The sequence below is a fragment of the Moschus berezovskii genome, chromosome 28, assembly GCF_049115385.1.
Source record: "Moschus berezovskii isolate FMDL1 chromosome 28, NW_MosBer_1.0, whole genome shotgun sequence".
Taxonomy (NCBI): domain Eukaryota; kingdom Metazoa; phylum Chordata; class Mammalia; order Artiodactyla; family Moschidae; genus Moschus; species Moschus berezovskii.
This window is the reverse complement of record NC_142487.1, coordinates 6,389,428-6,416,146: the sequence shown is the minus strand read 5'-3', so window position 1 is coordinate 6,416,146 and position 26,719 is coordinate 6,389,428. Positions and strand designations below refer to the sequence as shown.

General features: G+C 42.7%; 1 protein-coding gene across 9 annotated transcripts in view; it reads left to right on the top strand.

Annotated features, from left to right (window-relative positions):
- The window catches only part of DLGAP1 (DLG associated protein 1), a 533,225-nt gene that overhangs the window by 491,119 nt on the left and 15,387 nt on the right, over nt 1–26,719 (top strand). For all 9 annotated transcript variants that reach the window (XM_055417159.2, XM_088833502.1, XM_088833501.1 and 6 more), the window contains one exon: nt 18,261–18,682. In XM_055417159.2, coding sequence (XP_055273134.1) covers nt 18,261–18,682 — 422 coding nt within the window. The remainder of the gene's footprint in view (nt 1–18,260; nt 18,683–26,719) is intronic.

Sequence of the window (26,719 nt, the reverse complement as noted above, 5' to 3'; positions counted from 1 at the left end):
AAGGATTTGGTCTGGAGAGGTAGGTGAGTTTCTCAGTCAAACTGTGAGGACCATGATGGATGGGACTATGTTTACTGATAACACAGAACCCTCAGCTTCCAGACCATGCTTTTCATATACTAAGTATATAGTAACTGTTGACTGGATGGGGTAAGAATGCAGTTACCGTAGGAGAAAGAACTCTATATCCTAAATCAGGAAATCATTTCGACTTTGTCACTAACTTCTTAAGTGTTAATTAGGAGAAATCACTTGGATGTCATTCATCCATCCATTCATCATCTATCCAATCAATAAATATCTATGGGGACTTCCCTGGCAGTCCAGTGGTTAAGACTTCAGCTTCTAAAGGAGTGGGTGTGGGTTTGATCCCTGGTCGGGGAGTTAAGATCCCACATGCCTAGAGGCCAAAACACCGAAACATAAAATAGAAGCAATATTGAAACAACTTCACTAAAGACTTTAAAAATGGTCCACATCCAAAAAAAAAAAAAAAATTCTATGGAATGTCTCCTATATGCTAGGCCCCATGTAACATAAACTTAAATCTAAGAATAAGCCATGTTTCAGTTCATGGAAGGGGTCTTATTTTACAGTTTCTTAGTTTGACACTACCCTTGCATCTAAAAGATTTTCCATATAGGTACATATAACATTTTATATTATTATATTTGATATAATTATACAATGCTGGAAGCCCAGATAATTGGTACAGTCCTTCAGAAATTAATATGACAAAATTGGTGATAATTATACATCTATCCAAATATACTGACCCAGTAGTTCCTTTCATGAGGCTATCCTGAATGAAATCACTCAGTGAAAGGGAAACAACTGTGGAACATTATCTATTATTGTTAAAAAAAAAAAAAAAATCAATTATCAAATGTCAAGCAAAACAAGAATGCTTTTGTAAATTACAGCACATCGCCAAGACAGGCTATTAAACAGCTATTAAATATGATTTGTAAAGACGATATGGAAACATGGGAGAAATTCCTATGGTACAATGTTAAGTGAAAAAGAGGACATAATACCCACATATAATATTCACAAACATGGACAAGGACTGAAATGTAATCTGTAAAAATGTAGATTTAGGAGTGAATTTTCCCCCCCTTTACTCTAAAATGTTAAATTATTATATCTACTTCCATTCCATTCCGTTCCGTTCAGTCGCTCAGTTGTGTCCTGCTCTATGCGACCCCGTGGACTATAGCCTACCAGGCTTCTCCGTCCATGGGATTCTCCAGGCAAGAATACTGGAGTGGGTTACCGTATCTACTTCAAGTTATAGTAATCATCATTTTCAAACCAACCCTTCTGGCACATATTCCTTTCACGGTTTTAGAAAATGTTTTGAAAAAAATGTAATGACTTCCCTGGTGGTCTTAGTGGTTAAGACTTTGAGCTCCCAATGCAGGGGACATGGGTTCAATCCCTGACCTGGGAACTAGATGGCATACCACAAGGCATGGCCGATAAAAAACAAAAGAAAATGTAAACTTTGGAGATATGAAAGATCTCATGGTAAGAAAACACATTTCTCCCTCCCCCACTGGCCCAACATTGTTCTTCTCAATGATGGTTAAGGGCACAGATTCCTGAGCTAAAGCACCGAGATTCAAATCCTGGCACTACCACACACTAGCTGGGAGGCCTTGATCAAATTATTAAACTTCTTTGTGCCTTGGTTTCTTTATATGTAAAAAGAAGATAACAGGCAGTTTCTGGTCCAGCAGGTAAAGAACTTAGAAGTCACCACTCTGTCTTAACAAGTAAAAAACTTTTCAAACTGAAAAATCAACAATTTTTCTTAAACCAGGCAGAGATGTGAGGCCACAGGGCAAATTACTGCTCTAAGAACTGGAGAGACAGGCAGACACACAGAGAATCACAACTTACTGGAGTTCAGTTCAGTTCAGTCACTTAGTTGTGTCCGACTCTTTGCAACCCCATGAACCACAGCATGCCAGGCCTCCCATCCATCACCAACTCCCATCATGTCCAGACTCATCATGTCCATTGAGTCGATGATGCCATCCAACCATTTCATCCTCTGTCATCCCCTTCTCCTCCCGCCCTCAATCTTTCCCAGCATCAGGGTCTTTTCCAGTGAGTCAGCTCTTCACATCAGGTGGCCAAAGTATTGAAGTTTCAGCTTTAGCATCAGTCCTTCCAATGAATATTCAGGATTGATTTTCTTTAGGATTGAGTGGTTTGATATTCTTGCAGTCCAAGGGACTCTCAAGAATTGTCTCCAACACATTTCAAAAGCATCAACTCTTTGACGCTCAACTTTCTTTATAATCCAACTCTCACATCCATACATGACTACTGGAAAAACGATAGCCTTGCCTAGAAGGACCTTTGTTGACAAAGTAATGTCTCTGCTTTTTAATATGCTCTCTAGGTTGGTCATAACTTTCCTTCCAAGGAGTAAGCGTCTTTTAATTTCATGGTTGCAGTCACCATCTGCAGTGATTTTGGAGCCCAAAAAAGTAAAGCCATCTACTGTTTCCACTGTTTCCCCATCTATTTGCCATGAGGGGATGGGACCAGATGCCATGACCTTAGTTTTCTGAATGTTGAGCTTTAAGTCAACTTTTTCACTCTCCTCTTTCATCAAGAGGCTCTTTAATTCTTCTTCACTTTCTGCCATAAGGGTGGTGTCATCTGCATATCTGAGGTTATTGAGATTTCTCCCGGCAATCTTGATTCCAGCTTATGCTTCATCCAGCCCAGTGTTTCTCATGACATACTCTGCATATAAGTTAAATAGCAGGGTGACAATATACAGCCTTAACATACTCCTTTTCCTATTTGGAACCAGTCTGTTGTTCCGTGTCCAGTTCTAACTGTTGCTTCCTAACCTGCATACAGGTTTCTCAAGAGGCAGGTCAGGTGGTCTGGTATTTCCATCTCTTCCAGAATTTTCCACAGTTTATTACGATCCACACAGTCAAAGGCTTTGGCATAGTCAATAAACAGAAATAGATGTTTTTCTGGAACTCTCTTGCTTTTTCAATGATCCAGCGGATGTTGGCAATTTGATCCCTGGTTCCTCTGCCTTTTCTAAAACCAGCTTGAAAAATAAATAAATAAAACAAGCTTGAACATCTGGAAGTTCATGGTTCATATATTGCTGAAGCCTGGCTTGGAGAATTTTGAGCATTACTTTACTAACATGTGAGATGAGTGCAATTGTGCAGTAGTTTGAGCATTCTTTGGCATTGCCTTTCTTTGGGATTGGGATGAAAACTGACCTTTTCCAGTCCTGTGGCCACTGCTGAGTTTTACAAATTTGCTGGCATATTGAGTGCAGCACTTTCACAGCATCATCTTTTAGGATTTGAAATAGCTCAACTGGAATTCTATCACCTCCACTAGCTTTGTTCATAGTGATGCTTCCTAAGGCCCACTTGCATTCACATTCCAGGATGTCTGGCTCTAGGTGAGTGACCACATCATTGTGGCTATCTGGGTCACAAAGATCTTTTTTGTATAGTTCTTCTGTGTATTACTGCCACCTCTTCTTAATATCTTCTGCTTCTATTAGGTCCATACTGTATTAATACTAGTCAAAAGAAAGCAGGAGTGAACTTCCCTGGTGGTCCAGTGGTTAAAAATCCGCCTACCAATGCAGAGGACATGGGTTCAATCCCTGGTCTAGGAAGATCCCACATTGCCACGGAACAACTCAGTCCGTGCACCGCAACTACTGAAGCCCGCATGCCTAGAGCCCATGTTCCACACAAGAGAAGCCACCACAATGAAAAGCCTGTGCACCCCAGCTAGAGAGTAGCCTCTGCCAGAAGCAACTAGAGAGAAACCTTCAAGCAGCAATGAAGACCCAGCATAGCCAAAAATAAAGTTAAAAAAAAAAAAGCAGGAGCTGGTATATTAATTTCGGACAGAGGAGCCTTTTGAGTAAGAAAAATTATCAGAGATAAGGAAGGATATTACATTATATTACATATAACATGAATAAATCTCTCTAAAGAGTGAAGTCTCAATAAAGCAATTAGACCATCTTTTCTTTAAAGATAAGAGAAAATCATCCTAATTTTTTAAATGTACTTGAAACATTTCCCCTTCAGTTAGCAGTTCTATATCACCAAATTCATGCCCTGACGCTTGTCCATTTCTGTAGGAATGTTAAAACATTATATGTCTAATAGAAACCCCCAAACTTCACATGAGCTATTTTTATCATGTTATTAAAATGTTGAACATTTAATAAATCATTGCTGTTCCCCAGTAAACTGAGTAATTTCTTTTAAATACATCCCCCCAAAGAGCTGGCAGCCCCAATTCTGGTGGTGCTTAAACTTCCAAACCATACCCATTCTCAAAGGTCACTATGTAGTTAACTGCTATGAAATGAATAGCATTAAAAATTGATGTTAATGATTGTTTTCAACCTTTCCATAAGAAATTTGCTGTCAAGCAGAGATTACTTGTTTCTTCTGTCTCTAACTATAATTCTTTTTATAATTTTGCTGGTAGCCATTCATTTAGATAGGATCTTAAAATACAAAACTGGGTAGATGAGATTTCTTAAAGACAGCTGTTTTTTTTTAATATTTTAAATTATTTTTTAATTATTTAGTGATAAAGATAAGACTGTTGTCTTCACATTGAATGGCTATTACAATCCCTCTCCACTTTCCCAAATAAACAGACTGATAAATGACACTACCCTAACAAAAAGTGAAAAAAGAAAGAAAATAGAACAAGAGAAACAAAGAGACAGTGCAAAGAGAGGAAGATTAAAAGACTTTGTAAGATGGGCTTCCTGGTGGCACAGTGGATAAGAACCTGCCAGCAAATGAATGGGTTCCATCCCTGGTCTGGGAAAATCCCACATGCCTTGGAGTAGATAAGCCCATGTACCACAATTACTGAGCCTGTGCTCTAGAGCCATCAAGCCACCAGCTACCGAACTCCATGCACCCGAGAGCCCAAGCTCAGAAACAAAAGAGAAGCCACCAGGATGAGAAGCCCACCTGCCTCAATGAAGAGTAGCCCCCGCTTGCTGCAACTAGAGAAAGCCCACACAACGCAACGAAGACCCAGTGCAGCCAAAAATAAAAGTAAATTAATTACCAAAAAAAAGATTTTGTAAGAGGCTGAGACTCAATATCACTTTTTGAAACCATCACGATTTAGGAACTAAATCTAACAGCAGAGTCCATCTGACTGATTCACCTATTAAAAGGTGGACTTGTAAATTCAGGGTGCTATTCAGTGCTCCCTATTGAAACAAAAGAAAAGTTAGTAACTCATTACTAAAAAGATAAGATGCACTGATAATCGATCTACGTCAAGAAAAGGAATCCAAATGGAGGATCACATATCTTCCTCATTTATTCGCAGGCAGGCACCATGCACAGAGGAAGGCTGTCTGGAGGTCACTAGAGTAAATGCTATGGCAGCACCAAGCCAGGGTCGATAAGCGCATGGGGTTTTGAAGCACGACTTCCAAACTTCCTTTAGGCTAATAAAGCAGTGTCTCCTCTCCATCCAGCATTAGCTGTGTGCTTTATGTGCTCAGTCACTCAGCCATGTCTCTTTGCAGCCTCATGGCCTATAGCCCACCAGGCTCCTCTGTCCATGGAATTCTCCAGGCAAGAATACTGGAGTGGGTTGCCATTTCCTCCTCCAGGAAATCTTTCCGACCCAGGGATGGAATCCTTGTCTCCTGCATCTCCTGCATTGGCAGGCAGATTCTTTACCACTAGCACCACCTGGGAAGCCCCCAACATTAGCTCTCTGTCCCCAGTTCCTGTTTCACAGGTCAGCCAGTAGGATTATTCGATAGGATCCACATGGCATACTTTTGCTGCTCTGCAGGACTGATCCTAAGCAAAGTGGATCAAGCCCTCCCCTAGGAACACTCCCCTAAGCCGTGCTCTATGCTTTATCCCAGGCCCTCCAAGCATCCTGCCTCCATTCTCTCCCTTTCCCTAGACTGGTCCCCAGGAGTTCTCATGAGGTCTTCCTGTCTTCCAAGCTGATAATTAGCAATCTAGTAAACCAATCCTTTCCATTGACTAAGATGAGAAAGCTAAAAGGCTCCCAGGGATCTCCCCTTTCTTTCCAAGTAACAATTGTATTTCAACAGTAGTTCAAACTAGACTTTCTTACGTTAGTCCATGACTGACTCCAAGACTCTTAACAGTGGATACAAAGAGGAAGAACATTATTATTTTTATTATAAAAATAGCATGCAGATTTACTGAGAGGAAAACATACAGCAGCATGTTAACAGTTATAACTCTCCAATGAACTTTGGAGCATCTGAAAAAACTGTGATTATATGCGTGGATAAGACAGATATCTTTTTAAGTATTATAGGACTTAGCGACTAAGCAACAACAATACTTTTTCTATAATAATTGTAATGACAAGAAAAGTAAGGTAATATTTATATATGAAAATTTATAAATTACAGAAATAAAAATAAAAATTTCCATAATCCTACTCATTAACCATGAACTAATAGAGGGGTATATTTTTACCCATGCTTTCTCCATGAACATTATGAAAGTTGGTGAAATCATCTTTTGTAAAAAATTCAGTAATATTTTAAAAATAAATTAATAACAAAAGCATTCTCATTATTAAAAATCCATGACAAATACTTCTTTTAATAGTTACACAATATTTAAGAATATGAGTTAAACTTCTCTCCCTGTTGAATATGTGCATTATTGCTAGACTGACTTTTGATTAAAGGTGGTGAAAAAAATATACACACATCAATCTTTGAGGCCTTCTGAAACTAAATGACAGTAAAAGGATTTTGTGTTTGTTTTGGCACAAGCTGTGGAGGATGAGAACAAGAGAGGGAAAAATACAGCAGCAGGATTGTGGGAGCTGGAAGGCAGGTAGACACATGATAATTGGCTTAGGTGACCAGAGAAAGCTGAATATAAAGCTAGCCATGCAGAAATCTAAGATATAATTCAACTTAAGTTTCAGAACCTACAAAAGGCACGGGCATTGGCAGCACTGGACATAGGGCTGGGGGTGGAGCTAAAACTGCCTGAATCTGCAGTCAGGTGACAGATGGTTCTTCCCTACTCCGGTAGGAAGCTGGAGGCTTCCCTTCAGAGGCCAAAACAAACGGTCCTGGGTCTGGAAGACAGGCAAACAGTTGAGGGCAGGGTTGCTGTACTGAAAATAGGAGGATAAATGAAAATTCACAAACAGAATGTTGAGGCACCTGCCCTAAGTGTTCTATGCTCTCTCGGCTCCCAGGATCCCGGCAGCCAAACACATTCCCTCTACATAGGTGTATGAACAGCCTGCAGTGGAGGAATGGGCCAGTCTGAGCCCAAAGAACCAAAGAAACTGCCATCAGGGATTCTGCAGTTAGATCACCCAACACTGAGGATCACAGTGAATTAGCCTGTCTCCAAAGCACAGACTTCTCAGGAGGCTTTTTCTATGACTTTCAAGGAGGAGCAGACAGCTAAGAATCAGCAAACTCACAGAGACAGAGAAAAGCCATGAGATGAGAACCAAACATTTTCAGAAAAATCCAGAAAACTTTAAATTTTTTTTTTGTTGTTGTTGTTGTTGTTTAGAGAAAAGAGAGGAAGGTTAGGCAAGAAGTCCCTGTGAAGGAAGTAGAAATTGATGTGGTCCCTTACAGAGCATCTTCCTGTACACCTGGTGGGGAATGGAGAGGTGGGATAGAAAGAAAAGGGCTCTTAGAAATTAAAAAACTTAACAGAGAACTGGAAAACCCAACAGAAGAGTTGAAAGATAAAACTGAAGACATTTCTAGAAAAAAAGTACAAAAAGGAAAAAAGCAAAGAAAGAAGTAAATATACAGGGACTTTCCTGGTGGTCCAGTGGCTAAGACTCTGCATTCCCAATGCAAGGGACCTGGGTTCGATCCTTGGTCAGGGAGCTAGATCCCACATGCTACAACATGTGAGACCCGGTGTAGCCGAAATAAATAAATATTTTTTAAAAAAGAAGAAGTAAATATGGAATCCAGGAAACAGGTGATCCAGCACAAGAGGAAAGGGAAGTCTCAGGATGGAGAGGAATCTCCTTACAACGGTGGTGAGCCAGGTCTGGGAAGTGGCCGGGTGAGAGGGACAGGTCAGAAGCTGTTAAATATTTCTTCAAGAAGACTGGTGGAATTCCTAATCTGATCCAATGTATGGAGAAGACGCTTATACACCTGGGGGAATTTTGAGGATTAAGTGTTAAGTACATAAAACGTATGTTCATAAAACTTCCCTGATGCCTCAGACGGTAAAAGAATCCACCTGCAATGTGGGAGACTGGGTTCAATCCCTGGGTTGGGAAGATTCCCTGGAGCGACTAAGCACAAGTACACATAAACATTAAGCACATTTTTAAAAAGGAAAAAAAAAATGTGCATGAAGTAGAACTTCAAACTGCACATGTGCTCAGTTGTGTCCAACTCTTTGCAACCCCATGGACTGTAGCCCACCAGGCTCCTCTGTCCATTGGATTCTCCAGGCAAGAATATTGGAGTGGGTTGCCATTCCCTTCTCCAGAGGATCTTCCCAACCCAGGGATCGAACTCGGGTCTCCAGCATTGCAGGCAGATTCTTTACTGAGCCATCAGAGAAACCCAGAGAACACATCCATCACTCCCCAAAGCCTCCTCCTGTCCCTGGATTGTGCTTTCAGTGTCATAGCTAAGAAATCTTTAGCTAATTTGGGGTAACAAGGTTTTTCTATATTTTCTTCCAGAATGTCGTTTTAGATTTTTATGGTCTAGGACCTATATTTCAAGTAATTTTTTATACATGGTGTGAGGTATGGATCAAAGCTTAATTTTTGCTATGAATATCCTTTGAACCTTCTCTCAAATATTTATTGATATAAAGAGATAGATATAATTTTGCCTTCTCTGTTGTTCCATTGATCTAATTATCCATCTTCACACCAATGCAACACTGTCTTGACTATTGTAGCTTTATTGTAAGTCTTGAAATCAGGTAATGTAAGTCCACCAACTTCCTTCTTTTTCAAAGCGCTTTTTAAAATTTTTACAGCTATTTTAGGTCCTGCACATATTTTGTCAGCTTTACCCACTGATATTTTGATTTTTTTTGCTGTTATAAATTCATTTTTATTTCCATTTCCAATTGTCCGTTGTTAGGTCACGTAAATACAATTTATTTGTGTATATGTAAGTCTTTTACCGTTGTTTCAGAGAGATGTGTAAATCAATTCAGTCATTCTTACTCTATTCTTGGCCAGAAGCAGAAGTCATCAATGTAGGTTTTATTTGGCCTATGGATGGGGTAAGCCCAGTTATCAGCACTACTCTCTGGTTGGAAGGTCACAGAATATACTGGAATGTATGAAATCATAGGGAGAAAAAGAGCATTCCAAACAAAGAGACCCAAGTTAAAAGTAACTTTACCTTTCTATATCTAAAGTTTTTGAGTTGGATACTGTGAACACCTATACCTTTTTTAGGTGTATGTTCTCTGATTCAACATTCCAGCAGTGTTCCCTCAATTTTGAAAGAGCATTACACACAGATGGAAACTCTTTTTTTTTTTTAAACTATTTAGCCACTCTGGGTCTTAATTGAGGCACACAGGATCTTTAGTTGTGGTATATGGGATCTAGTTCCCTGACCAGGGATCAAACCCAGGCCCCCTGCATTGGGAGCCACTGGACCACCAGGGAAATCCCAAGATGAAGACTCTTAGTTAATGTCTAAACCCAATCTCCTGGGTCTTGCCTTTCTGTTTATTCCTACATTTCCCAGGTCACTATATTGCCCTCATAATCTCTAGTTCAGAAACAAGAGACAAGTGTGGATAAGCATGCAGTACAAGTTTCACTCTCCTGTCCCCATCCCAACTCAACTACATTTTATAAGGTTAGACATTTGTGATGTATTTTTGAACAATTTATAAAGCAATCATCTTTGGTCTTCACAACTGAAAGGGTTAAGGGGAGCTGAAAGCTTCAAAATGGTGTGTTTTTGGGTTATTTATTAACATTGTCAAAATGACAAATGGACATGCACAGAGAAAAGCTACTGGTCTCACAGCAATTTTCTGCCAAGAAAACTCCAGAATGTTATTTTCCTAGTGTATGTGTATTTAATATTTCCTCCTATGTCTTTCTAAACTACTTCTTAACTGGCTGGCCTCTTTATCTGGAGATCATCCAAGTGAGAGATAGTTACAGAAAAGACTATTTACTTTCAGAGCCGAGGGAACTAGAGGAGAAAACTTATCCCAGAATAAATGGACTGAACTGAACTGAACTGGTCATTTTGTGACCTTTTCCTCCCTCATCAACTCCCCAATCCCCACCATTTTCTTGTTAAATAGGTGAGGCTAGATGACAGTGAATGTCCAGGGCAGTCAGTCAGTCAGTTCAGTCACTCAGTCGTGTCCTACTCTTTGCAACCCCATGGACTGCAGCATACCAGGCTTCCCTGTCCATCACCAGCTCCTGGAGCTTGCTCAAACTCATGTCCATCGAGTTGGTGATGCCATCCAACCATCTCATCCTCTGTCGTCGCCTTCTCCTGCCTTCAATCTTGCCCAGCGTCAGGGTCTTTTCTAATGAGTCAGTTTGTCGCATCAAGTGGCCAAAGTATTGAAGTTTCAGCTTCAGCATCAGCCTTCCAATGAATATTCAGGACTAATTTTCTTTAGGATGGACTGGTTGGATCTCCTTGCAGCCCAAGGGACTCTCAAGAGTCTTCTCCAGCACCACAGTTCAAAAGCATCAGTTGTTCGGCACTCAGCTTTCTTTGTGGTCCAACTCTCACATCCATACACGACTACTGGAAAAACCATAGCTTTGACTAGACGGACCTTTGTTGGCAAAGTAATGTCTCTGCTTTTTAATATGCTGTCTGGTCCAGGGCAGGATGTGCGTATTTGAAGGTGTGTGTATGGAAAGGAAAACAAGATCTTTCATCTATATTTCATTTATGGTATGGGAATGGGAGCAGACAGATTTGCATAAAATAGCCTCTGGCCTTTCTTATTCCCACTTGGTGGAACCATCTCCTTCTTTCCTTACAACAGAGACCCTCCAGGACACACTTAATGTTTAAGGGAGGAAATGCTGACATTAAAATATGCTTGTGGGGAATTCCCTAGCAGTCCAGTGGATAGGACTCATTGCTTTCACTGCCAGGGCCCTGGGTTCCATCCCTGGTAGGGGAACTTAGATCCTGCAAGCCATGCTGAGCATCAAGGAAAAAAAAAAGTGCTTGTGAATGACACCTGCCATTTCAGCAGGTTTGTGAACGCACAGATTGAACACAAGTGTGGAAGGAAAACTTGAGCGCCCATTATGGGACGTGTTCCCTATTTCTAGAAACCAATGCCTGCTTTTGTTCCTTCACCAAAATTACCTCTATTCCTATACAGTTCTGAGTTTTTAACATCTCCCTTGCTTCACATGTTAAAGCTTCACACGTTAAAGCCTCAAACTGAGGGGAACAAGCCTGTGGGAAAGGAGCATTGTTCTCTCTTTGAACACTGTGTCAACTGCTACAAAAGACCTCTTTTGATCTTGACTGACTTAAATATGTAAACATTTGGGCTTGCAGTGATTTGTGCCTTTTTGACTAAGCAGATATTAAAAACAAAAAGCCAAAATTGAGGCAGCATCTTCTGACAGCCTGTTCAGGGACCAGAGACTTGGCAAGACCTTTGGCAGTCAGAAACATCCAGCCTCTGCCAACCCAGAGGCTCTGGATCAATCCAACCACTCTCAGCTTCCCTGGAGCACAACACAGACGAGCACCCACCCTCCCTATTATACTCAACAATCTCTTTTCTTTACCAAGTTAACAATACTATGGCCTAGCCAAATAGTTCCTTCAGGTACACCTGAGTTTTAAAAGCGTGGCATTCATGCATTTCAGATTTCAAAAGCCTGGAAACGCATAATTCCTTATACGCCTCATACATTTTCTTTCTTCCTTCCTTCTCTTTTTCATTCTTTCCTTCCTGCCCATCCCTCTCCTCCCACTTCCCTCCATCTTTCTCCTTCTTCCTCTTTACATGCTTTCCAAGATAATTTACTTTGCAAAAAGAAAAATTACCATCTGACTCACAAGCCAGTGGGCCCCCATTTGACCCCAAAATAGGACTCAATGAAAGACAACTGGAAGTGAGACTTCTCAGGCTTTTGTTCGTTACCTGGGGTCAGGGGTCAACAAATGACCTAATGTTCTTGTTGCGGAGGGAAAGTCATTCTTTCTGGGGCACAGTCAGCTCAAGGATGTTTTGTTGAGGCTCCCAACCAAAGTTCCCATGGCGACAGCCCATCAAGGATACAGAACCTGCCCAGCGGGTACTAACAGGAGAATGGCAACAAGCCGGGCCCTCACAAACACTATCAGCTGATACCAAGCCCACTCTCATCATTATCATTCCCTCCCTTTTACTTGACAAATGCATTACAATTATTTGGCCTAGAGTGAGTCTTCATATAGAAAACCTATTCTAATTTTCTTTGCTTAAAGAGAGCTTTGAGCAAAAGGATTATGAATGGGGAGGGTTTTAAATGACCAATGGATGCTTGTGTTGAGTAGTTTTAAAATCTGTCAATAGGACCGTGCTGCTGCTGCTGCTGCTGCTAAGTCGCTTCAGTCGTGTCCGACTCTGTGTGACCCCATAGATGGCAGCCGACCAGGCTCCGCCGTCCCTGGGATTCTCCAGGCAAGAACACTGGAGTGGGCTGCCATTTCCTTCTCCAATGTGTGAAAGTGAAAAGTGAAAGTGAAGTCGCTCAGTCGTGTCAGACTAGTAGCGAACCCGTGGACTGCAGCCCACCAGGGTCCTCTGTCCATGCGATTTTCTAGGCAAGAATACTGGAGTGGCTTGCCATTGCCTTCTCCGAGGACCGTGCTAACCACATTCAAATGGGGAGCAGAACACTTCCACTGAATTTGTGAACAAGGGCTGCATTACCCGTAGGTTCCTCTGTGCTCCATTCTAACTGGGAAGCTGGTCTGACAAGAAAGAGTGAATCTCTTTGTTAGGGTGTCTTAATTCTTGTCTCAATCACATCACCTCCCTCACCATCCTTTCCACTTGTCTTTTATGTAATGAGACATCTTGGATTTTTACATCGGTTAAGTACCATTTCCCAAAACACCAAGATACTGAACTTTTGAAGGACAGTATCTCCAAATTCCATGTGTATTCAGCTTTTGACAGGAGGTACAGCAAAAAAATGTGTAAAAAAGAAAGACCAGCATAGGACTCGTGTTTCTCTCTTTGAAACTAGATTTAGTCCCCAAAGGTAGCTTTTATGTGGATAGGACCCATGGAGTACAGGATTCTGTAACGGGTGTGACCGAGTTTCCCTAAGATAAGTTTATGACTTGCTGTTGCTATTCAGTCACTCAGTCATGTCCAACTCTTTTTGACCCCATGGACTGCAGCACCCCAGTCTCCTGTCCTCCACTATCTCCTGGAGTTTGCTCAAACTCTTGTCCATTGAGTCGGTGATGCCATGCAACCATCTCATCCTCTGCCGCCCTCTTCTCCTTTTGCTTTCAATCTTTCCCAGCATCACGGTCTTTTCCAATAAGTCGGCTCTTCACATCAGGTGGCCAAAGTATTGAGCTTCAGCTTCAGCATCAGTGCTTCCAATGAATATTCAGGGTTGATTTCCTTTAGGGTTGACTGGTTTGATCTCCTTGCTGTCCAAAGGACTCTCCAGAGTCTTTTCTAGAACCACAATTCAAATGGATAAATGCTTCAGTGCTCAGCCTTCTTTAAGGATCAACTCTCACATCCATACAGGACTACTGGGAAAACCATAGCTTTAATACAGACTTTTGTCGGCAAAGTGATACCTCAGCTTTTTAATACGCTGTCTAGGCTTGTCATAGCTTTTCTTCCAAGGAGCAAGGGTCTTTATGATTTGTGTCTCAGATAACTACTTGCAGGAACAAAACATGTGTGTTCTAAAGACACAGACTCTGCTTAGTTTTTGTCCATGACTCATTTTGTTCAAATACACCTCCACCTGACAAGGGAGATGAGAATAAGCCTCCAAGATTTCCCATCTATTTCTTGATTTGTAATCTGCTGAACAGAAAAGTGGTGGGAGAGGGACAGAAAATCTTCTCATCAGAAACATAAACTTGTTTCATAGAAAGAGCACAAAGCAACAGCAGAGGTGAATGCTCACGTGTCCTTCCTCCTGCCTTCAGAGCAGACACAGTATCCTGTCCCATACTGGTTGGTTCAGTCTTTGGTTTCATGGTTTTTCAATCCCTTAGCCAGAATATCAGCCAGTTCATTTCAGAATTTGTAATTATTACACATTTTGCCTTTAGGGCATGAAGGATCAAGGGAGTTTCAAGACTAGAAACTGTCTTGAAGCCACTGGGTTCAGCTTTTAGGTTTTTACCATCCACCAGCAACTGATCCATTCTTTTCAAAAACACAGAAATAAATCCAGTGACTCCTTTTGTGTTCCTATCAAATTTTAAACAACTTGATCACACCCTTCGCCCAGCAGACACTCAGCACATGAAAGACATAAAGTGTTTCACAGAGCAGAACATTCTTTGAAAACTCTGGGCTGAATAAAGCACTCGTTTAAGGAACTTAATTGAGAGAAGCAGTGCAACCCGGAGAGGGCTGCCTGAGTTCAAAGGCACCGCTTTTAATCCCAAACCATTTTAATTTTACCTTTCTTTCTTTCTGGGTGACTAACCTGCAAACTTCCACTCATCTCCTGCCAAGTCATTTTTCTTAAGAAGGTGGATACTTTACAAGATTCATAGCCAGAAGCCCTCTATCAGGAATGCTAGTGGTACGGATTTGGGTAGATAAAAACAGAGGCATGAGGAAAGTGGGTCTCTGTGATTTGCGTGTGCAGCAGACTCTGTCTCTGGCACGTTTACTCCAGTTGGAAACAATAAGGCGTTGGGCCTTCCTTGAGCCTGGAAACGTTATGCCTCTGGCAGCCCATGATCTTGGAGAGTGGAGCCAAGTGTTTTGATAGTCGGGATTTTGTGTCAGTGGAACAGGCAGGATGTCAACTGTTGGGAGGAAAGTCATCCAATTCACACACATGCAGCTGGAGAGACAGCTCAGCTTCAGATGTCACTTAACATGTTGGCGGGTAAGCAAGAAGGCGGCAGAAGTGGCCTCATAAAGCCAAGAAACCGCTGACTTTTTGGAGAATCATGGTAGCAGAATCATTCTTGTTTTCACAGAGAGTACCAGAAAGGACATTCTTTCAGAATTTCCTGAAATTCTGAGCAGTTTTTCCTGTGACCCATTTCAGAGTTAAGTGTGAGTTGCTCAGTCGTGTCCGACTCTCTGCGATCTCATGGGCTATAGCCCACCAGGCTCTTCTGTCCATGGGATTCTCTGGGCAAGAATACTGGAGTGGGTTGCCATTCTCTTCTCCAGAGGATCTTCACAATCCAAGAACTGAACCTAGGTCTCCTGCATTGCAGACAGATTTTTTTACCACCTGAGCCACCTATAAAATCACCATGCCTGATACCTTCCACAGAAGTAACTTTTTAAATTTTTTATCTTGTTTTAGGGTATAGCCAATTAACAATGTTGTGATAGTTTCTAGTTTCAGGTAAACAACAGAGGGATTCAGCCATGTGTGTGTGTGTTAGTTGTTCAGTCATGTCCAACTCTTTGCCACCCCATACACTTAGCCCTTCAGGCTCCTCTCTCTGTTCATGGAATTCTCCAGGCAAGACTATTGGAGTGGGTTGCCAATTCATTTCAGGTGGACAGCAAAGGGACTCAGCCAAACATATACACGAATCCATTCTTTCCCAAATTTCCTTCCCATCCAGGCTGCCACATAACATTGAGCAGAAGTTCCCTGTGCTATAGAGTAGGTCCTTGTAGTTGATTCATTTTATATGTAGCAGTGTGTACATGTTGATTCCAAACTCCCTAACTATCCCTCCCTCCCATCCTTCCCCACTGGCAACCACAAGTTCATTCTCTAAGTCTGTAAGTCTGTTTCTGTTTTGTAAATAAGTTCATCTGATTCATTTCTTTTTAGATCCTGCATATAAGGCATGTCACACGATATTTCTTCTCTGACTACAGAAGTAACTTTTTGAAAACAGCAAACAGTGAGATGGACCAGTGTTTTTTGGCTGGCCTAACCTCATAAAATGAATGGCGAGCATCACAACATTTGTTTTTGTTATTGTGATCATCCTAATTAACACATATCAATTGTGCAGTCATTTATTTTCTTGGTATTTATTCTCTTGGGGGAAATGGACTGATTGAGATGATTATACCTTTTCCTTTTTGTGACATCCAGTCTGTTCATTCTTTATTTTTGAGGGACTAGAATACTGGTGTTAACTGGCTCTTACAGAGTTTCCAGGAGAGTTAAGAAAAAAACATATTATCTGGTTTATTAAATGTTCTATGGACCTTAGTGCACTCTCCTTTAAGACTGGCACTGCTGAATGTTAAATGAAAATCAACTGGCAAATAAACCATCGTAACATGGCATAATCATGAACCAGCCAAGAAAATACAGCACTTCATACCCATTAGAACAGCTACTATAGAAAAAGTCAGAAAACCAGTGTTGGCAAGGATGTGGAGAAATTAAAAACTTTGTGCATTGTTGGTTGTGATATAAAATGGTACGGCTGCTAGGGAAAACAGAATTACCACATAATTCAACAATTCTGCTTCTGGGTATGTACCCAGAACAAATGAAAGCAGAATCTCAAAGATGTATTTGTACACCCATGTTCATAGAAACATTATTCACAATAGCCACAAAGTGGAACAAAACTAAGCGTTTATCAATGGATTGAAAAATGAACACAATGTGGTATATACATATAATGGGATATTATTCAGCCTTAAATGGGAAGGGAATTCTGACACATGCTACAATATGGATGAACTCTGAAGACATCATGCTAAGTGAAATAAGCCAGCGACAAAAAGACAAATACTGTATAATTCTACTTACATAAGGAACTGAAAGTAATCAAATTTAGAGAGACAAAACGTGCAATCATGGCTGCTAGAGAATGGAGGGAAGGGAGTTGGGGTGGGGAGTTGTTTAATGGGTACAGAGTTTCAGTTGAGAAAGATGAAAAAGTTCTGGAGGGGGATAGTGGTGATGGCTGCCCAACCATGGAAACATACTTAACGCCTTTGAATCATATACTTGAAAGTTGTTAGTCAATTTTATATTACGTATATTTCTTCAGAATAAAAAATATTAGATCAGGAAGTTACCTTAAAAAAAGAAGTATCAAGTGGGGTAACAGACACCTGATGCTGCCTTCTATAGACTTATAAACTCATATCTTGTTAAATCGTCATTTCCTGTCTGCTCTTGGAGCCAGGGAAACTTTCCGGAGTGTGTTTTAAATTACTTCAGACCCACGCCTTCCCCTGCCCCTTGTCTGAGGAAGAATGCGATGCTCCCCTGTCCTTCCCCACCCCTCTTACCTTCGCTGTAGGTGTCTTGAGCCATTTGGCTGAGAAACACCGATTGCATGGATGTCCATACAACATGCTGTTATCAAGCTGTCTTGTATTTTATCTCGGGAGAAGGACCGTGGAGGGGACGGACGTTAAAGGCACAGGGAAAGATGATACTGGAGAACTCTATCTAGATCTGAGCTGATTTTGCCCCAAAAGCTTTGTACCAAATTATCACTATGAACAGATGATCAAGAGAAGAATTACCAGGGAAAGGAGCTTTAATTTTAAGAGGAGCTTAATGGCATTTTAGTTTGTCTTCAGGTAAGAGCTGTCCCTGGGAAATGTGGTTATGCAGGATTCAAGACAGTCTTGGTCCATGTCGGGTTGGGTTCCCTTCCCCCCGCCCCTTGTTTCAAAGAAAATTACAGCAAAGCAAGATATAATTGAATTGCTTCCTTACCCCTCACCAAGTTTACTGATCACTGTATGTAAGGATCCAAGCCATGGCAGACTGGGGCAGAAGGTGGACCCTGGACAACGATCTGGCTTGAGAGCTGGTGCCTGTTGGTCCACTTCTAAACCTTCTACAAATACGATTTCACATTCCGTCCATATTGACCAGAGAGGAGGGATCGTGTTCTTTACACTAGAGCTATGGCAACTGATGCGCTGGCCTCCAGGGGCTACCTCCACCGATGGAGAGGATGAGACTGCCCGCCCTCTCCTGGCACACCCATGAAGAGAAGCAGAAGTGGTTTGGCTTCAAGAAACATCCTTAACTAACTCGTCTCTCTCTATCCCTCCAAGCTTCCGCAGGTTCACTCGCTCCAACAGTGTGACGACGGCCGTGCAGGCAGACCTGGACTTCCATGACAACCTGGAAAACTCTCTGGAGTCGATAGAGGACAATTCGTGCCCCGGCCCGATGGCCAGACAGTTCTCCCGGGATGCCAGCACCTCCACCGTCAGCATCCAGGGCTCAGGAAACCATTACCACGCCTGCGCAGTCGACGAGGACTTCGACGCGGACTTCGATCCTTCCATTCTGCCGCCCCCGGACCCCTGGATTGACTCAATCACCGAAGATCCCCTGGAGGCCGTGCAGAGATCAGTGTGCCACCGGGACGGCCACTGGTTTCTGAAGCTTCTCCAGGCGGAGCGGGACCGCATGGAAGGCTGGTGCCAGCAGATGGAGAGAGAAGAGCGGGAGAACAACCTTCCTGAGGAGAGTAAGTGCGTCGCTGAGTATGCGCACGCGCAAACGCCAGGGGCTCTGGGCGGGGCATCCGGGATGGGGCGGGGCATCCGGGATGGAGCCGGGCATCCGGGATGGGATGGGATGGGATGGGATGGGGTGGGGTGGGGTGGGGCGGGGCATCTGGGATGGGGTGGGGCGGGGCGGGGCGAGGACACTTTCCTCTTTCTGGTTGTGCCAAGCTGCTTATGTAGTTGTCACACTTTCTGTAGCTCTGCGTCTGAGACTTTCGGCTCTGGACCACGGTGGGGTGTGCTGAGGCTTCTGAATGGTTCCTCTTCCCCAAGACGCTCCCCCATTGGTATTGCTCCTCAGGGAAGGAACAGTAATTCTAACTAGTTTAAAGATCCCCAGCTAGGCATCCTTTGGGTATTTATAATCTTCCAAACGTACTGCTTTCACAAACATACAAGATTAAAACGAGGCTGGTCGTGTCTAGGCTGGTAGACGCCACGCTTATTGACATTCTTAGCCCTGCTTCCCGCACTTTCCTTCTTAGGTTTAGGCAAATCTTCAGCCGCTAAAACAAGTAACACATTTTAATAGATTAAATAAATGATAAAATAAGGGATGGATAAGTTAAATAAATAATGGAGGCCCCACACACCGTTCTTTTCAAACTTGACCTTTTAACAACAATCCTTGTTAGAAATCGACAAAGAAGTTACCAGATGTCCACAGTCCTGAGACATGTTTTGTACATTTCCAAAAACTGTGAAATTTTTGGAAAATAGATTATAATCAGTGTGTATATCAATGTTGCATGTTTATTCCCCTGTAGAAACCGATTATTGAATGAACAGTGGATTTTCCTACTGATAATATATTTGAATCAGGGAAAATCAGTGGTAGGCATCTAAGCCTGCCTTCATTTTGGGGTGGGAACCACCTGGAAGAGTATTGTCATGATGTGGCTTTTTAGACTTGTATTTTAAGTCATCATTTAACTTTTTATCATGAAAATCTTAGAACACATACAAAAGTAGAGCATTTATTATAATAAATCCCCCATGTACCTATCACCCAGTTCAATGAGTGGCCAGTCTCAACTTCCCCCACGTTGTCATCATTTGCCAGAGAATCTTAAGGGAAATCCAAGACATCTCTGATAAGGACTTTTTTTTTAAATAACCAATCATGTATTATCATCCCTAACAAAAACAGTAATTTCTTAATAATGAGGTCTAGAAAATCCCATGGATGGAGGAGCTTGGTAGGCTGCAGTCCGTGGGGTCGCTAAGGGTCGGACACGACTGAGCGACTTCACTTTCACTTTTCACTTTCACACACTGGAGAAGGAAATGGCAACCCACTCCAGTGTTCTTGCCTGGAGAATCCCAGGGAAGGGGGAGCCTGGTGGGCTTCCATCTATGGGGTCGCACAGAGTCGGATACGACTGAAGTGACTTAGCAGCAGCAGAGCTTTCTGAAAATCATGTTCAGTTAACTTACTAGGTAAACCAAGCTAACTGTGTCAGGGAGCAATAAGGGAAGTATTTTTATGAGAATGGAGACTGGAAAATAACAGTTCATAGGTTGCAGGATTTCTGCTCTGGATCTTGCTCGCAGCTCTTCTCTGCTCTTTCCTCCTCCAGACCCCTATCCACCCACTGACTGGCTTATTTGTTCCCTTTCAGAGCAGGTTAGAAAACCCATCAATATGTTTCTGTAATGTTCCTTTTGTTCTTTCATGATGAGTGCAAACAACTTAGCAGTGGAAAAGCAAACCTCCTTGACACTTGCCCCAACGGTCCATGCCACTGCATGCTCACCTGGGTGTGGATCCACAGAGAATATGCTCTGTGCCCTGGTGAAAGGGTTATGAAGCAACACCTAATAGCGGTGGGTGGGGGCAGGTTTCAATAAGAAAGTCTTCTATGTGTATATATATGCATGCATGCTCAGTCGTGTCTGACTCTTCTCAACCCTTTGGATTGTAGCCCGCCAGGCTCCTCTGTCCTTGGGATTCTCCTGGCAAGAATACTGTAGTGGGTTGCCATTGCTCCTCCAGGGGAACTTCCCGATCCAGAGATTGAACCCATGTCTCCTACATCTCTTACACTATTAGGCAGGTTCTTTACCAACTGAGCCACTGGGAAGCCAAGAAAGTCTTAGCAGTTGCATTTTCTTATTCTCCTTTCCCCTTATGAGCAAACCCAAAGCCTAGTAAACTTTACTGGGATGTGGTAAACTTGCCCACATCTAAGGAGCAATGGCCTCGGGTGCCCTTCTCAATGGAGCAAGCTGTTTTTCAGATTTCAGGTCATTCATTGCATTGATTCAGACTTGTTCTAGCTTCCCCCAGTTAACTTCCAATATGACCCGGGGAAGCTGTTCATGTGGTGTTTTCTTTTAATCTTATCTTTTCTTCCCATCTGAGACCAGATCTATTTCTCTCAGCCCATCTTTATAATGATGCATGAGGATAGCCAATGTATAAAGATTTAGGAGAATCTTCCTTGATACTTACATAGCTGGTAAGTGTAAGTTATGAAAACAAGTCAATGTTTTGATACAAGCATATGTATTTGAAAGGTGAAAATCATGCCAGAAAATCAGACTTTCATCCTGTGTTTGGGATGAAAGAGAAGTGTATTTGTATCTTGACCATGAAGGAACTGCTCATTCATTCATTGTTCCAGAATGTTTACTTCAGATGTTATTTAAAATATTAATTTATTAAAAATTAAAGTATTGATTTATAAATAGGACTTATAAACCTATTCCATATGAAAATATTTTGTTATACCAAGAGTGTTTGAATAATAATTTGCTGTTTGTACATGAAGGTACTGCTTGTCTTATCATTAAGAGGCCATATATCTTAAAGTTTTCTTTAGAGTAGTGATTTTTTTAGCTCTACCTCTATTTTACAGGGTTGCTGCCTGGGGACGGGGTCGGGGAGGTGTGAGGGTCATGGCTGCAGAACAAGCAAAGATAGCTAAGCGTGGGAGTATTCTTGGTGCTTTGCTTTAAAGCAGTCAACTGAGTGATCTTAGATGGCAAGTATGCAATGAGACCTGTTTCACTGGGGAGTGAGTTTCCCTTTGTAGTTTGAAATATATTTCGATATCAGAGCCCTCTTTTCCTAGTTAAAAAAAAATACACCCAACACCAATAAAATAACGGGAAGAACAGTGAAGCTTTTTGATAAGGGCTCAGAGTTCTGTCTCCTCAGTTCCTGGAACAATGTCCCTCCCTACCAACCAAGAAGTTCCTCAGATTTCTTGAGTTCAGTTGGAAAACCAATCATCTAGAGTGAAAAGTTCAAATTATTAATTTTTCAAAATATTGTTTTAGAACTTTAGATCAAACAGCTAACACAAAGTCCAGAGGTAAATGTCTTTACTATATGGTTTTTTAAATGTACCAAAGTGATCCAAATTAGTAATGTCTAATGTCTGTTCATATAAGCCCATCAAGCCTACAAAAATGGCTCCTCCTTCAGCTTGAGCCTCACCTTCTAGAAGTCTTTGCAGAATGCACCACCTTGGGCTGAACTGCGTGCTTCTGTAATAGCCATACATTTGTCTGCCAGGTATTCCCAACATTATTTGATGATAATCTATGTATCTCTCTCCTCGACTGAAAAGTGAGGTCTGAGGCCAAAAATTGTTCCTGTCTTATTCATCTTCATATCCCCTGTCCCTCTGACAGTTCTTGACATATAGCAGGGGATCGGTGAATACGTATTTGAATCCTGAAACTATTTTGGAAATTCTGTTTTACAGAAGTGTTTTCTTTAGCCAAATCTTTCTTCCTAAGTAGCTTACAAAATATTTAACAAGTAACTCGCTGCTATTGTCGCCCAAAGCTGGAAGGGGCAGCGCCTGGCAAAGTGGGGAGCCCTGCTGATCAGAACAGGGATCTGGTAGACAGATATGAACACCTACCACCGAAAGGCTGGAAAGGACTGTGTGTCTGTCAGTTGCCTGGGCTAGATGAACCCTCATGTCCCTTCTACCTCTTGGGACGAGATTCCACTCGCAAGCACCTGAAGGCTTTTTCTGTCTTTCATGCTCCCAGATGTATGAAAGGGAAGCTCCCACCCACTAGTGTTCCAGAATTCTAAACAACACAGAGGAGCACGCACATGCGCAATCAGAGTCGCCAATTTCAAATGAGGCTAATGGAAATCAGGGAGGATCTGACCAGAGAACAGGGAGAAAGTGAGACTATAAGCTCGTAAAAGAATATCCGTCTTGTCCCCACAGTCCCCGGGCCATGGGCTACAGGCCTTGACAGGTGTTGTTTTATTTGCCCTCAAAACAGCTCTCTGGCAGTCTCTTGTCCAAGGTCACAGAACACAGAAGCGCCTGGTGGAATAGATATAACATGAATAACATCTGACAAGACAATAACACTTTGTGTGTTCCTGAGTGCCTCCTCCAAAGCTCTCCATACATATCTGCCCCTGCCTCCTTGGCAACCTCACTTCTGTTCCGATAAGTGGGCCTAGGGTTGCAGAGGGCCTTTGTTTTAGTACGTCTCTAATTTAACCTTTGCTTGTTTTTTTGTTTTGTTTTGTTTTGTTTTTAATAAGGGGGAGGGTAGTAAGGAAGGGGAGCCAGTTCTGTTTGGCAGGCATAGCCAATGTCTAAGTAACCGGCTTTTGAAAAAAAAAATCTGTGTACACAGAAAAAGAGCTTTGATAGATGGGTCAAGCACAGATCTATGTGTCTGCTCGTCAAACCACCTTTTGTGTTGAGTCCCAGACAGGAGGGTCATTCTTCAGGGTACGTGACAATGGTGGCTCCGTGAGTGATCCCTCCCAGGAGAGCTGGTCTTCACCATCAGCAGGGAAAGATAAGCAGGATTGGGTGGGAGAAAGGACGATTCTAATCACACCTGCTTAATTTATCTTGTGGTGCCCCAGAATTATTCCATATTTTAAATATTTTTAAATGTTTAGTGAATGTGCTTAATGTCTCTGAATGGCCCACTTAAAAATGGTTGAAATGGTAGATCTTATGTATATTTAACCACACACACAAAAAAATATCCCCCCTCCCCAAAAAATACTCTGCAGCAGCTGAAAGTACATGAGTCAGACTTGCTATCATCACGTCCATACTTATTCATCATGCTTATAGGAATGTAAGTTAAATATCTTCCTAAATTCAAAACACAGCATGTCTGTGGGGGAAAAAAAGAAATTAGGAGCAGCACCCCTCTGCTCTGGGACCTCCCTGGTGGTCCAGTGATTAAGACTCTGTGCTTCCAGTGCAGAGGGTGTGGGTTTGATCCCTGGTTGGGGAACTAAGATCCTGCAGACCACGTGGCACAGCCTCCCTCCCCCCACTTAGAACCAACTGCTTAATGGGAACCTGAGATTCAGATTTGGGGCCTGGGTTGGTTGCAATCACCCTTCTCTATAAGAGTGTTGAAGCAACAAAGTGATAGTCGCTCAATCATGTCCAACTCTTTATGACCCCATGAACCGGAGCCCTCCAGGCTCCACAGTCCATGGGATTTCCCAGGTAAGAATACTGGAGCGGGTAGCTGTTTCCTTCTACAGGGGATCTTCCTGACCCAGGGATCAAACCTGGGTCTCCTGTATTGCAGGAGGACTCTTTACCATCAGAGTCACCAGGGAAGCCCTGAAGAAAAAAAAAGAGTCATCCAATTTGCAGTAATTATTCAGTGACCTGTTATTTTATGCTGCTACTCACTGGAAAAGAGTCTGATGCTAGGAAGAATTGGGGGTGGGAGGAGACGGGGACGACAGAGGATGAGATGGCTGGATGGCATCACCGACTCGATGGACATGAGTTTGAGTGAACTCCAGGAGTTGGTGATGGACAGGGAGGCCTGGCGTGCTGTGATTCATGGGGTCGCAAAGAGTTGGACACGACTGAGCGACTGGACTGAACTGAACTGATCATCCTAATTCTGACTGTTGCTTCCTAGGGATCTTGTTTGTGGCCTTCCAGGACTGGAAAACACTGCTTTCCCCAAAACTGGACAAATGTACTTAAGGAAGTCCAGAAAGAAAACAAACACAGTCACAGCTCTCCAAAAGTCGAGCTATAAATTCTTCGGGTGTGGGGAGCTAGCCTTTTTCCTGATAAAATGAAAACAGAGTAAAGACTTTGGTTCTTGGGTTAAACCTTCCTCCCTAACAGTCGATGGTAGGTTTCTGGCTCAGTAACAAACTAAGAGAACTCTGCAGTGAGCAAGGGAGCCGTAGCAGCTGACAGAATGTTCCCGCAGCTCTCGAAGTAAACTGACCCGAGCTTGTCTCAGACAATGGGCCCTTGTGTGAAACAGCTGTCCCAGGGAGATGCTCCCTTACGCTGTTGGAGAGGGCCTGCATGTTACAGGGATCCGTCTGGTTTTATCTGACCAGGACGAAATGCCCAGATGGAGCGCAGGGCTCCCACCAGGAATGCAGTCCAGCACCACCGGCTCCAAACATGGGCTCGGGTTTCAGTGGCCCCAGGATGAAATATACTGGTTGATTGTGCTTGGAAATCTAGCTTTGCCTCCTGAACTGTGGACAACTTCTATGTGGAATTTTCAGGCTTTATCTGAAATGAACGGATAAACCCAAAGCGTGTGTGGGAGGGAGGCAGATTAGTAACACTTTCATTTTGCCTGGTAATAGCATCCCCCACTACTGAAACTTGGCCTTGAGTCCCCTAGAAGGCCTGGGAGCCTTGGCAGCGAACGTCGGGCTGGTAATGAAACCTGAAATGGGGTTTGCCAGGTTTCAGGTTGAGTTACAGTGGGGAAGCTGTGCACAGTCATCGCCGCAACCGTTGACGGGTGCCATCCCAAGCTTGCTCTGCCCAGGGTTCCTGTGGCCTCTCTGCAGCCTGAAGACTGGTGAGTGGCAGGTACAGGAGCATGCTGTGATTTCTGCAGCTCAGCTGCCTCAAGCCTTGAGTGCTTCTAAGTGGGTAAGGTGGGTGCATCCTAGCTCCTTCCGATTCTAGTCTCATCTTTCCTTTGAATTGACCTTCAAAAGGTCCCTGCCCACCTCCACGCACACACACACATGCACACGCACACACAGGCTTACATGTTTTTTAAGGTCTGACCAACCTGAAATTAGTGACCACAAAGGAAGTGGCAGTGAGGAAAAGAAAACTGGGGGCAATGGGTCTTATGTTTAACCTTCCAGAATGCTGGGTGCATTTTGCTCTGCATAGTGCTGGGCACAAAGAGGAAGGTGTTGGTGCTGGTCTGGGCATCCTTTTGCAGGTGTGTTTTACTGGGAGTGATCCGAGGCTGAGAGGCTCAGAGGCATGAAGGCATGCCTTCATAGGGATGGGCAGAGGGAAACAGTACCATGACTGGAAGCAGCTCTCCTGGTTCCTGGGCCAGTGCTGTTTTCAATGTTCCAGACATCTCTGCTCAACAGAGACGCAGAGATTGCAGAGAGAGGACGTGCCTCATGGAGCACAATTCCCCACTGCTTTCTCTAACCGTAACTATTTCTGTGGAAGGTCATTGGAATGGACTTCAAATGCAGTTTTTAGTCCTTCCATATTCCCAAGGGAAATGTTGACTCATTTCATCTCATTCCAGTTTCAAAGGCTCGAAAACTATATCTATGTGATGTAGATGCTGTTACTAGTTCACGGCTGATGTAAATGGAGACGTGGATGGGAACATAAGCATCTTTTATAAGTAGGACTCCTGGAGTAAGAGTTGGGGAAAAATAAAATTAGCTGAGTGTTTGAAAAGTTGCTCTTTACAAACAAGATAATATTTCCCCCAGGGCTTAGCCCCATGGAAGCTCTGGTTTTAGTCCATGAGATAATTTCTACTTGAGAATTCTATTCTTTGTTCATTAACCTTTAATAAATTCATCATTCTTTATTCATTTAAGTTTTGGCTCCTTTAAGAAAAAAAAAAGTGCTCTTGTTTTACATTCAGAGCAGCCGTTGTCAGCCAGGAATGAAACAGATCCATGTTTTCTGTGGAGACCTTTTATTGACAGCAGCTCTGGATCACAAATGTATTTGAGAAACAGCTGGGCAGTTGGTTGGCAAAATTCTTTTCCA